Below are 12692 nucleotides of genomic sequence, written 5' to 3'. Positions count from 1 at the left end.
ACCATTTTTTGGCTTTTGGGAATAGTTAGTGATGTCATCAAGGACGTATAGATGTTGCTTTGACATGTTGGTTTTATTTCCTTTAAATGTAGCATGATTATTAGGACATGATAACTCTGGTTTTGTTTCTTGTTTGTTTTGTTGTTCTTTTATTGAGTCTTATTATATAGCCTAGGTTGACCTCAAACTTTGGCTTCTTCCTGCCTCATGTTTCCAACTGCTGGAATTATAGATGTGATCCACCATGCTAGACTCTTTATTTTTAATTTTTATTTTTATTTATTTTTTTGTTTTTATTTATTTATTTTTAATTTTTAAAAGAACCTCCGTAATGCTGTCCAGTGTGGCTGTCAAAATTCATTCTTTTTGCTGGCTGTGGTGGTACACACACCTCCAGTTCCAGTGCCCAGGAGACACAGCGATCATGAGTTTGAGGCTACACAGTGAGCCCCCTGTTTCACAAAAACAAAAGATTCACCCTTGTTTGTCCTTTCTTGTGCGTGTGGAGTTGAACCTAAGGCCATGTGCATGTCAAAGCTGTCACTTCTGCTCTTGCCCTCAGAGTCTGTTCTTTAGGGGAACAATCTATAAAGCGGGATTTATTTAATCCTTCTTTTTCAAGCTATTGGGGCTTTTACCTCCACTAGTTCACAGTGTGCTAATTAGGACTAACCCAGAGGCACCTTTTGCTCCGGCGTAGCAGCCAGTGGTGTAAAGAGTCACACTGTAGAATAGCAAGAATTTGGTAATTAGGTTGTAAGAGGATGGGTACAGAAAACGAAAGAAAGCAGCATGGCTCTTCGAAGAAATGGGCGGGGTTGGGCAGCCGCCTCAAGTTTCTGAAAGTTCTGACTTTGTTATCTGGCAGATATCGGCTCGAAATGCAGCCCTGCCCTGACTTACTTTGTGCCTTGGACAATAGTTAGGTCCTTTTAGGACACAGTCTTCTAATCTGTGCAGTGAGAGAACAGGTGCTGTACTTGTCCATGGCGTTAAAACAGAAAGCAGGCCACAGCACCCAGCGCTTAGCAAATGAGCACCCAGTTACGCTATTGGTGCTCAGCCAGTGCTAGTATTTATGTTCCTCAGATCATTATCAATCCTTTTGAATAGTTGGGGGTAAGGTCTCTATTGTATTTGTACTGTTTCCACTAGATTCGGGGTGTCCCCCCCCACCTTGGGGGCACTCTTTTGGATGGTACTAAACAAGGATTCTTATGCGTGCCTACTCCTGACCTGTATTCCCAGCCCAGACTCGGTGACTTCTAAAGGGTTAATCTTGACTCTAAAATATTCAATGCCTTTTTTACCCCTCAACGAAAATAATTTAGCTCTCTCTTGGGCATCTTTCTGTCTTGAGCTGGCTCTGGGAGCGCTGATATTTTAGGTAGACGGTGACTTGACTTTTGTGCTGTAGTGGAGTCACCAGCCTCATGGTCTCCTGGATTCAGAACCCTCTTGCCCTTCCTGGAATCTGAACTCCAGGAGGTCTTGTACCCCAACAGGAAGACCCAGGTCCCCAGCTTCTTCCATCCCTGGGAAGGGATTGTTATACTAAGTATGGATGGCTGTCAGACATCATACTGTAGATCAGTTATAAATTCAGAAGTACAAGTCATACCTGTCTTCCTACTATCAACATTAAGTTCATAAATAAAACCTACCTTTAGTTCCAAATAGTCCACAAATTAACGACAACTCAGATGTTTCTTCTGATCAGAACAAGACCACACCTAACATCCCCCTGCCCTCATCAGAACCAGATGAGGTCAGGTCTAGCATGGGCCCAGACTTGGATTGGAATGCAGTTTGTAGAAAGTCTGCTGCTACATAGGCTTGTCCCTGCTGTCTTCTCACAAAGACACTAGGACCTGGGAGGGGCCCAAACCACAGCCCCGTTTTCTACTTCTCCAGTTGTCATCCCTAGTGTGGCACATAATTATTTTACCCAGGACTCTGCATGTGAGGCAAGTGTTCTCGCTCCGAACTACAACAGCCCAGGCCTTCATCCCTAGAATTAATTGTTCAGTAGCCAACATTCTCTGTCCTGTGTTGACACCAATCGCCGTGTGCTCTGGGGTGGCATCTCAGGTACTGATCCCATGACGCTTAAGAGAAAATTTGGTCTTCCCTACTTCTGTCTATGGCTGCACGTTGTCTCGTCAGTCAGCAGCTTGAGATGGGGGCTAGTGGGTGTACCTCAGTTTAACTATGAGAAAAAGAGAGGGTTGGTAATGGAGATACTGAGAGACTTGAGAGAAGAAAGGCACACTTTTGTGTGACACCTATGGCAGTGCAGGGAACAGGGCCTACTAGTGTTATACCAAGAAACCAGTGCCTTGAGTCCATGGAGCGTGGGGACAGCGTGTGAGTTAACTGCCAGTGAAAGGCGTGAGTCACAGGTTGGAAGAATGTGATCTCAGGCAGGGCAGTTTTGGTTTTGGATTAAGCAATACCAGTATTGTGAGTTCAATTTCAGCTCTTAGGAAGTAGAATTTCCTCACTCTTTGTTCATTCCTCTGGGTACTCGAGTCTCCTTTAGATGAAGTGGGATTTGCATGATAACTTAGCAGGGGCCCTGAACTAAAAGGGAGGAAGGTAAAAGACCAGAGAGGAAAGACTTCCTAAATTCTCTGCTTGTTAAGCTGTTGTGGAATTAGCACACCCCGTGGCAGAAACTAGGTGCAGAACCGAAGTCTACCCTGGGCATCTGAAATTGCTGGAGACATAAATGAGAGTTGCTTAAGTTTTCTTCTATGTGCTGTACATTTTTGTCTGTAGGAGTAAGTGTCTGATGTTAGTATTTGACAATCTTTGTTGAGTGTCCAACAAGTATTCAAGTTTACATGTTCAAGCTGTTTAAGTGCTATTCTTGGCTCAACGCATTTATTTATTAGAAATTATAAAGGAGAATATCACATCAACATGCCCTGCTACATGTTGGCTGTAAGGGCAGTTTGGGTCCTGTTCACTGTCCTCAGGCTGAGCCCTTTAACTTTCTCAAAAGTCTTGTGTGGAGCTGGATGTGGTGTCACACGCCTTTAATCCCAGCACTCGGGATGCAGAGGCAGGCAGATCGCTGTGAGTTCGAGGCCAGCCTGGTATACAGAGCAAGTCCAGGACAGCCAAGGCTACACAGAGAAACCCTGTCTTGGGGGGAAAAAGTCTTATGTGGGACATGGGGTCAGAGAGCTATGACTTCCTCAGCCACTCTTCCTAGGTGGCTGCTAACTGGAGAGCCAAGCCTGATTGAAACCCCTGGCTTTATAAGATGCCCCCTGGGGAAGTCTGCTGCATTCTCACTGCCACAGCGTTCTCACAGGGGTTAAATTTCACAGGGTCAGCCAGAGTGAAAGGCAGCATGTGGCGAATCTCATCCAGATGTTTCCTGAAGCCACAGAGCTAGCTTAGGAGTTTGAGGTTCTGGGCGAAGCTCTAACTTTCTTACCTATTAAGACTAGTCTCTGTTTAAGGGTACTTTAAATGCTCACCTATTTTCAATCAATTATTCTGCAGAGTCTGAAAGCCTTTTCAAAAGCCTAGTCATTTCTAAATTACTATATATTAAGATGACAGCATCATGTGACGTCATGCAAGGTCATTTTGAGTCTCAGGAGATGGGGTCCTTAAAATATGTGGATAAATTGGTTATCTATAAGTTTATCCACATTTTCAGGTATTGCTGAGTAAAATTCTTTTATTTCTTGTTGAGAGGCTTGTTTGCCTTTTGGTTTTGGATTTTTTTTTTCTTAAACTTAATAGATTTTTATTCATCTGGAAGTTAAATCTTTACATCACAGTAGCTCAGGATAATCTGTGTTTAATCTTGATGTCTTCCTTTTGTAGCTCACATAGCCTCTGAGTGGCACTTGACTCCTTCCTTACCTCTGCCCTCACACTTGTCATGTTTTGCTTTGCAGCAGTCTCTGGTCCCAGCGCACCCCATGGCCCCTCCCAGCCCCAGCACCACCAGCAGTAATAACAACAGTAGCAGCAGTAGCAACTCAGGGTGGGATCAGCTGAGCAAGACGAACCTCTACATCCGTGGCCTGCCCCCCCACACCACTGACCAAGACCTGGTGAAGCTCTGTCAGCCGTGAGTATGACTGCTCTGAGAGCCTTAGCTGCTAAGATTTCCTTGGTCATAGCCGTAGAGGATGTCGGTCGTGCTAAAGGAGAAGTGCATAAGGAAATACGTAAGACCCCGTGTGCTAAACACTTGGTCACCTTCTTAGCCAGTATTCACATGTGCTTCTTGAATGCCTACATACAAGTGAAATTCGTGTTTTCTTGATAAAATTTGACTCGGCATTTGAGAAATAAACACGAGTGTAAGAAAAATTGATGGCTACATCCTTTTTAAGAGTACTCATCTTTCCTAGAAGCCTGGGGAGGAGGTGGAGGAGGTCCAGTCAGTGTAAGAGAAAGCAGCTGACGTTATTTGTCAGAAATGCAGTTACCAAGCTAGGCTCACCTTGAGTGTGTGTCAACCCTTGGTTCCTGCTGGGATGGTGATCCTCTGTTTTCCTGAGCACCTGGAGCTCCATGGTGCAGCTCGGTCACCCTTTTCTCAGCGGAGCTAAGAACGTCTCTGCTTCCTGCATCTTAAGAGAAGGATGCATGTGCATCAGGTTCCACGGTAAATTTGCATTTTATATTTATGTTGGTGAGTAGAATATGAATGTGATTCCATTGCAGTTGCTTTATGTAATGGCAGCATAACGAAGTTATTGCTAAATAACAATATTGCAAATGTGATGGCTAAGTAACAGAGGTCTGGTTTAAACTTAAGAAGGCAGAAGGACCTTTGAGAGCAAAGATCACTGTGGAAAGACTAGGAACCCCAAGCCACATTGAGCAGTATGTGCTTACACCTGACAGCACTTTGCATTTTATCCTAGGACTGCGATGGTCCTAGGGAAGTTGGCACAACTGCACCGAGCTTGTCTCTTCCCTTCCAAGTGGCTTGCGTGACAGCATCTCATGTCTCAGGCCCTGGGTGAAGCTCAGATGTGCTACTCATTTTTTTTTAAAGGAAAAAAATATATATTAAAAACTAATGAGCCAAACTGGAGCTAACGCTAACATCTGGCCTTGGTTTGCTTTGTTTTGAGAAGCAGGGCGGTGCTCCTCCAGGCTCTGGAAGGCTGGGTAAAAGGCCATCTCCACCATGCTAAGCTGTTCCTGCCTTTTCCTTATCATCCTTCCGGTCCCATCCTCCTGGACTCTGGGAGAGTGAAATCACATCTCACACTGGGGTCTCATCCGAAAGGAAGTCCAGCTCTTGGGAGTCGGTCAGCGCTAGCTGGGGACTATGGGAGCTCTGCCAGGCGGACCTTGCTCCTCCACAGCCATGAAGACCACAAGGAGGCCTTTTCGCTGCCGTGTCTGCTGCTGGCCTTTCCTTGGCGTCTCCTTGTGCTTCTGCAGCATAATTGCAGCTAGATCGAGCGCCGTACAGTCTAAGGAGCTAAAAATACACTGTAGGAACAAGGGGATGAGGCCGATTCTCACAGTCTTGAGGGATAAAAGGCGAGGATTTCAGAAGGAAACCGTTCCTCGGCTGGCTTTATGTAAGATGTCAGGGAGACAGGACAGGAGGCACGTGCTAATAGATCCATGCCATGCTTTACAAACAAGAAATGTGCTTGAAAAATAGGGCCAGTGGGTTTTTAATTGAGCCAGATTGGTTTCTGAAAGTAGTAGAAGAACGTGTTACCATTTTTCCTAGATCATTTATTGCATTTTTTTGTTGTTAGTGTCTTTGATACGCATAGGTTTTCTTAATACGTGGGACTGTTATTCTCTTCACGGTCGTTGTTCACAGCAGTAACGGAGCCATCCTCTCTCCCTGTCTGGTCATTTATAAATGAAGGCTCTTACAAGAGCCCAGGGTGGGTTTTAAATGCCGGTGATCGTTTTGGCAGCCATGTCTATGGAGGCAGGATATGACACTGATAGTGCATGCTGCCCCTGCCCCTCCCAGGTCCAGCCAGCCTCACTGTACTTCACATAGAGAGCAGATACAGGGGCTTACTTGTTGAGTGTCTGTGTCTCATATATATAGAAAAAGAAGACATAACAGGCATCTGTGCTCTCAACTTGTTTCTGGTCAAGAGTAATTAGTTGGTAATGTGGTGGGATGTGGCCTTTATGGGAAAACAACTTACTCTAGGACCTAGGAAGGTTTTTGAGCATAGGTAACTTTGCACTAAGGGTGGATTAAACCTGTAGCTCTGAATAGGGGTAAAGAATTTTAGAAGTGCAAACTTAACACTAATTGCAAATTGACCTGCGGGGGTAGGGGCGGGGGGGGGGGGTGGAGGGGAACAGCAACAGTCGAAATGAATGATTTGTTTCTTCTGAAGCTTGGATCTGCTCCAGGTGTCTGAGAGATGGAGAAGTGTGCCAATATTTGTACCATACAAAATAAGCGTGGAGCTTGAAAGCAAGTATGACAGAGATTTTACACACTGGAGAGGAACACAAAGCTTTTTTTGTATGGTTGAGGCGGGGGGAGTTGTTTTGGGTTTTGTGGTATAACATGGAAAGGTTAGGGGAAGCCGGGCATGGTGGCGCATGCCCTTAATCCCAGCACTCGGGAGGCAGAGGCAGGCAGACTGCTGTGAGTTCGAGGCCAGCCTGGTCTACAGAGTGAGTCCAGGACAGCCAAGGCTTACACAGAGAGACCCTGTCTCGAAACCCCCCCCCCCTCAAAAAAAAAGTTAGGGGAAAAGACAATGAAAATGTTGTACTGTTATGATGTTAAGAGTAAAGTCAGCTCATGTCACCGGATGATGTAGACCATCTGGTCAGGAGGAAGAGGATGTTGGCCCATAACACTTCAGCTGGGAAGCCATGAGTTCAGACAACTGGAGAGTAGCAAGGAGGACCTGGCTGGCCATGGTGATCATGGTCAAGTGATTTGGACTGTGAGTAGGTAGGTGCATCTACAGGAGAACTTTAGGAAAGACACCAGCGAGCTCTGGGTAACCTGTGAAGAGAGGGTCGAAACAGAGGGAGCTGTTAACTGTTCCAGGCCGCTGCAGGCGCCTTCCGTTCCTCCACACCGATCTACTCAGAGAGACGACATGAGAGCAAAGACCCAGCATGCTTAGGGAGAAAAAGTAGCCCAGGTGGCGGAAAGGACCGCTCTGTTAACACCCAGGCCACAGATGGTCTTAATTCTCCCCATTCTCTGCAACCCACCCAATCAAATATGTTTGTGTGTTCTGATATATATCAATAAAATCGTTCTTCCATTCCTAGTTCTGAGCTGGGTTAATAAAATGCCAGGGGCTCTCCTGCATGTGCGTGTCCCCTCACATATTCAGGTCCTCAGTTGCCACTGCCTTGCCCTTCTCTTCTCTGTCATGTTGGCACTGTTGCCCGCCGCTCCCGTTTAAGAAACAAGTCTTGGCCCCTTTCACATCCGGGTCCTCTGCTGCCACTCTCGGACCGCAGTGCTCCACACCTTCCGACTTGCCGTACGTTGCCATTTGAGTTTCTCATCTGAGCCTCCCAAATTCTCTGTTACCTTCTTCCCCTCAAAGCTGTGACTTATCCCGTTGACTTGCTCCACTACCTCTCATTTGCTTCTTGCTCTTCAGGGAGGTCCTTCCCCTCCGTGTGACACTGGTCGTTTCCTTCCTTGCTCCCTGTGCTGCGGCAGGAAAGAACATTGGCTGCTTGCCACCTCGCCTAAGATACCTCTCCACTCAGCACCCCTCGATTTGATGATACCGGGCCCCAGGCTTTCCCTGCCTCTCCTTCATGTTTGGACCATGCCGCTAACTCTGCGTCTTCTTTATTATAAATGATGATGATATTGTTTCCATCAGCACTCAACAGTCGGTATTTTAACCCATACCATCCTGCTGTCTACCCGCCTGTTATATTATGCTGTGCCTCATGCTAATAGTGTCTCATGTCTACTAAATTCTCCCCTAGAGTATAAAAGCAATGCTAGTCAGGGCTACAAGCTTTAGAAACCCCAATGCTGGCTGCTACAACAGGGCTGGGCAGATACCTTGTGTTTTAGTCCATAGTCTGCAAAGTCAGTCAGATAATCCATTCTTTACAAGGTTGTTATCAAAAACAAATGAGATCCCGTTTATATATATTCTCTTATTAGTATGCCCGGTTCAAGAAGTATTTTGTATTTTAGGCTTTTGGAGTATTTTTATATATGCAATGAGATAGCTCAGGGAAGGAATCCAAGTCTATACACAGAATTTAGTTATGACTCCTATAAACACACACACACACACACACACACACACACACACACACACACACACTATGAAAGTAACTTTATACGTTTCCAATGCGCCTGCATGTTGGGTGTGACCTACCACATGGAGTTAGATGTGGGATTTTTCTACTGTGGTGTCATGTCACAGCGGGCAAAACAGAATTTAGATTTTTGGCCCACTTGGGACTTCGCATTCCTTAGAGTAGTAAAAGAACTTGTAACAGGAAGACAGCTGATCCAGTCCTTCCAGCGCCAAGCAAATATTAATCCTTTTTGTCAAGATTCTGTTAGAGAAAAAGATGTGATTATATGTCGTATTACATTCAGAAACGGAAAGTAGAGAGGATCCCCACCAGAGTTCTACTTTTGAAAGCTGGGAAACGGGAGGACGTGGTTTCTGTACACATAAACTACGCCTCTTCCTTCAGGCTCTTTGTTGGGGTTCCTGTACAAGGCTGGTTTCAGGGTCACACAACCCTCCTCGTGCCTTCCTGGCTATTCTTTTTACCACGGCATGGGAAATTGATCATTTTGTCCAAACTTTCATTTTGAAGACTCACGACGTGTATTTCAAGTGGGGTATGGTGTTCTGTCCCTGAAAACCCAGCCTTTGGGAGGTGACAGTGTAAGTATCACCAGCAGCTGAAGGCCAGCCTGGGCTACGGTGAGATCGTCTCAAGCTAGCTAAACAGATAAATAAAAAAAAAACAGTGCCTTGTGTGCACAGCTTGTCCCATGGTGCATCCTGGCTTTGTGTAGGGGCTACGGCCAGCTGCAGGGAGACGGCTGCAGTGCCACTCTCTGTTGCAAGGTCCAGGGAGCGGGCTGAAGGACAGCCTGTGGGTTTACAAAAGCGTTCCTACCCTGCCCACTTTGTTCCTCGTCCTTCTAAACCTACCCCACCCCTACTTTTCTTCGCTCCGTAGCCCAATAATTTGTTTCAAGTGTAGTAAAAGAGCTTGTTTTACCTAAGCGTGGAACTGAGTCTATCTTCTGATATGCCTGTTACTAACCAGAAGGAGTATCCTTGAACAATAACCACGTTCACTGGCATCAAGTACCAGTTGTGTTTTGATTTCCTCTCTCCTTGTTTTCTGTTCTCTGCAAGTTTTCCTGGTTATTATTACTATTGTTGTTTTAACATTACAGTTCTTTGAAAGTGGATTAAAAAGGCAAGATAGGTCAACAGAAGTAGACCGAAAGGGCCAGCCGTCGTTTTAGAAAGAATCAAAGTAAGCATTTGTGCCTATGTTTCTGCGTAAGATAACCCGAGGAAAGTTCAGGTTAACGTGATCTGAGGGCACAGAGTAGCTTCCAGGAATGAGGTAACATTTGGGTCTCAAGTGACACAGACCATGTCAGGAAGGATAGCTGCTGGTGTCCTTCAGGCTCCAAGAAGAGTTCCAGAGGTAGGAGAGTTCTGGGCACTTAGAATACACAGAGCAGGAAACAGAGGGTTACTGGTGCGCAGCTGCGTGGTCTGCAGCTTTACCCAGAGCTCTCCTGGTGAGTGAGTATGGAGAAGGAGGAGGAGACACAGGTAGGAACATGTATTTATACCTTGGACCAGAAGCTAAAAGGCCTGGAGTTGATTCTTCACAGAGAACTTAGTTCTTGTTGGAGTGGAGAAGACATAATAATTCTTTCATTTTCCTTCTCTCCCAGTTGGCCGTTCTGAGCACAGGAGGAAGGCTCCCTTAGAGGAGCAGGTAGTCCTGCCTAAGAGGGTGTGGCCTCTGAGAGCTGTGAAAGGGGATTCCAGGGGGCTATGGCATGAGACAGTAAAGGGGTGTGGCAAGGTATATCCAGGGGCTATGGTGTACGACAGTAGGGGGTATGACAGCGCATGTAGGAACATAGAGATCTGAGCCTGATTGGCAGTGACTGGAAGAGCCTAGCCATTGGTACAGAGAAAGCTTGAGAAGTGCTAAGCAGCTTTAGAGGGCTCCCTGCTGGAGCTGAAGCTCCAGCATCCAACAGTGTTCCCATGGTGACCATGTTTTTCCCCATGGGATCCACAAACAAGGCCAGTAAACCAAACCCTGTTCTGAAACCACTGGGCTGTCTGACACTGACTGTAACTCAACTAGGCCCGACTGCCAGAGCTTGGTCCCTGAGGTCCACATGGTGGTAGAAAAGCACCCACACCATATGTGTGCACATGTACACACACAGACACATACTTATACAAGTGTTGTCCATATACACACAGGGATGTAATTTTTTTTAAAAATTTATGTTTTTTCAAGTGGAGAGTGGGATATTACTTTCTCACATACTCTGGTGCCTCACCTTTGACCATGTCCCCTGGAGGGGGAGACCTGGTGGCACTCAGAGGAAGGACAGCAGGTTACCAAGAAGAGACTTGATACCCTATGAACATATACAGGGGGAGGTAATCCCCCTCAGGAACAGTCATAGGGGAGGGGAATAAGGGGAAAATGGGAGGGAGGGAAGAATGGGAGGATACAAGGGATGGGATAACCATTGAGATGTAACAAGAATAAATTAATAAAGAAGGAAAAAAAAAAGGAAAAAATTTAAAAAGAACATTTTTGATGCAAGAGGTTTTAAGTTACTCAGATTATCTAAAGCAATGGTTCTTAACCTGTGAGTCTCAGGCCCTCAAAGGACAAAGACGCTCACACAAGGCAACTGGAAAATGCAAGTATCTACACTATAATTCAGTAACAGTAACAGTTACGAGGTAGCAGCGGATATAATTCTATGGTTGAAGGAGGGTCACAGCAACACGAGGGGGAACTTTATTCAAGGGCTACAGCATCAGGATGTTTGAGAACCACTGATCTAAAGACAAAGCTAAGGAGACCAAGTGGGGACCTGGGCTGGTCATGCTTTTTCTTGTATCTCCATCTTCTCCAACTAGAGAATTGTTTAAGGTCTCTCTCTGGAGCATTCCTCGCTGTTGTTTTATTCCAACATGAGTAGGTTTCTGCCTCAGTCACTGCTTTGTAGTGTCATTAATAAAAACCATATTGTCACCGTTCATGTCTTGGGGTTTTTAGGCTTACTTGTTACAAGTCTCTACTGAAAGCCAAATCTTGAGTTTTCATTTCTTAGATTTCTTTGAGGGACAGGAAATAAAAAACAAAACAAAAAAACGAAACAACAAAAACCAGAAAATAGTTTTAAATGTGTCCCTTGACGATCTTCTTTAGCCTCTCAAGAATTCTTGATTAATCTAGAAAATTCTCAATACAAAAAAAAAAAAAAGAAAGAAAAAAGAAAAGAAAGAAAGAAAAGAAAGAAAGAGAGAGGAAGCGGCTAAATCACAATAGTTTCTGGCACTGTGCTCATTAGCATAATAGAAAAACGCACAACACATAAGACTGAGAGGGCTTGTGCCAAGGTACCCGAGCACATTGCTGGCTGTTTTGACTTTATCTCGTCATTTTATTTTTTAAAAAATGCCAATTTTATTTGGCGGTTATGATGGGTTTTATTTAGAGTTTCCTTACTGAGTTACCATGAGTCTCAGAGATTCCCTTGACCCTTTGCCCATCTCCACTTCACATAACCTGTGCCCTGTGGGTGCAGAGCTGATACAGCGCACATGAGGGTGATGTGTGCTGACCAAATGGTGTGTTTTAAGTTTTATATTCTCAAATACACGTTTGGCCGTTCCTGCCACAAAGGCACGATGAACGAGTAAGGTGCTGGATCCGCCCTTTACCATCATGTAATGTAAAGACGCCCAAACACCCCATGGTACTTGGCAAATAGGCCCAGTTATTATGTGTCAATCGAAATTGAGCGTGAGAAACCATATGTGGGAAATCCATGTGTTATATATACATGCCTAAATGATCCTCCCTGCCAAGGTTTATCAAATCCTTGCTAATTGCTGTCGGTATGCAAAATGACTTATTTAATCCTTAGAGCAGCTGTGCATCCAGTAACCTGCCTGCATGCTAAGATGAAGATGAAGGAGGCCTCTCTCTTACTGATCAGGACCCTACGGTCAATGTGGTTGAGCCAAACTTGGACTCCTACTAGTCTGACTCCAGGGCCCCATACTCTTAGCTGCTGAGTTCTCTGAGTACATCTGTGATCTGCCAGCTCCCGCCCTCTGTGCCTGTGTTGTTCCATTTGTCACAACCTACGGAGACACATTAACTGAAGGCCCTGAAAGAGCCATGATAGATTTGGCAAGATTAAAAAATAAAATGCCAAAAAAAAAAAAAAAAAAAAGGTGGGAGGGTGGGGACCAGGAGGAGAGGAGAGAGAGGGCTATGATCAGGATGTAAAGTGACTAAATCATATTTTTTTTTATTTAAAAAAAATTTTTTTTAATTAAGTCCACTTAAACAGTCATCATAACCAAAAACTCAGACCAGAGGCCTGAGAATAGAGGCGGAATCTGTCTACTGGCATCCAGTAGTAATCTCCTTACATACAGCTGGGCACAGAAACATGG

General features: G+C 45.1%; 1 protein-coding gene across 12 annotated transcripts in view; it reads left to right on the top strand.

Annotated features, from left to right (window-relative positions):
- RBMS1 (RNA binding motif single stranded interacting protein 1) overlaps positions 1-12692 on the top strand; it is a 224000-nt gene that overhangs the window by 124030 nt on the left and 87278 nt on the right. For all 12 annotated transcript variants that reach the window (XM_084798493.1, XM_084798495.1, XM_084798496.1 and 9 more), the window contains one exon: positions 3921-4096. In XM_084798493.1, coding sequence (XP_084654619.1) covers positions 3921-4096 — 176 coding nt within the window. The remainder of the gene's footprint in view (positions 1-3920; positions 4097-12692) is intronic.

This window comes from Acomys minous (assembly GCF_964271855.1).
Source record: "Acomys minous genome assembly, chromosome: 10".
Classification (NCBI taxonomy): domain Eukaryota; kingdom Metazoa; phylum Chordata; class Mammalia; order Rodentia; family Muridae; genus Acomys; species Acomys minous.
Note: the sequence above shows the minus strand (reverse complement) of the source record. Positions and strands in the feature narration are given on the sequence as shown.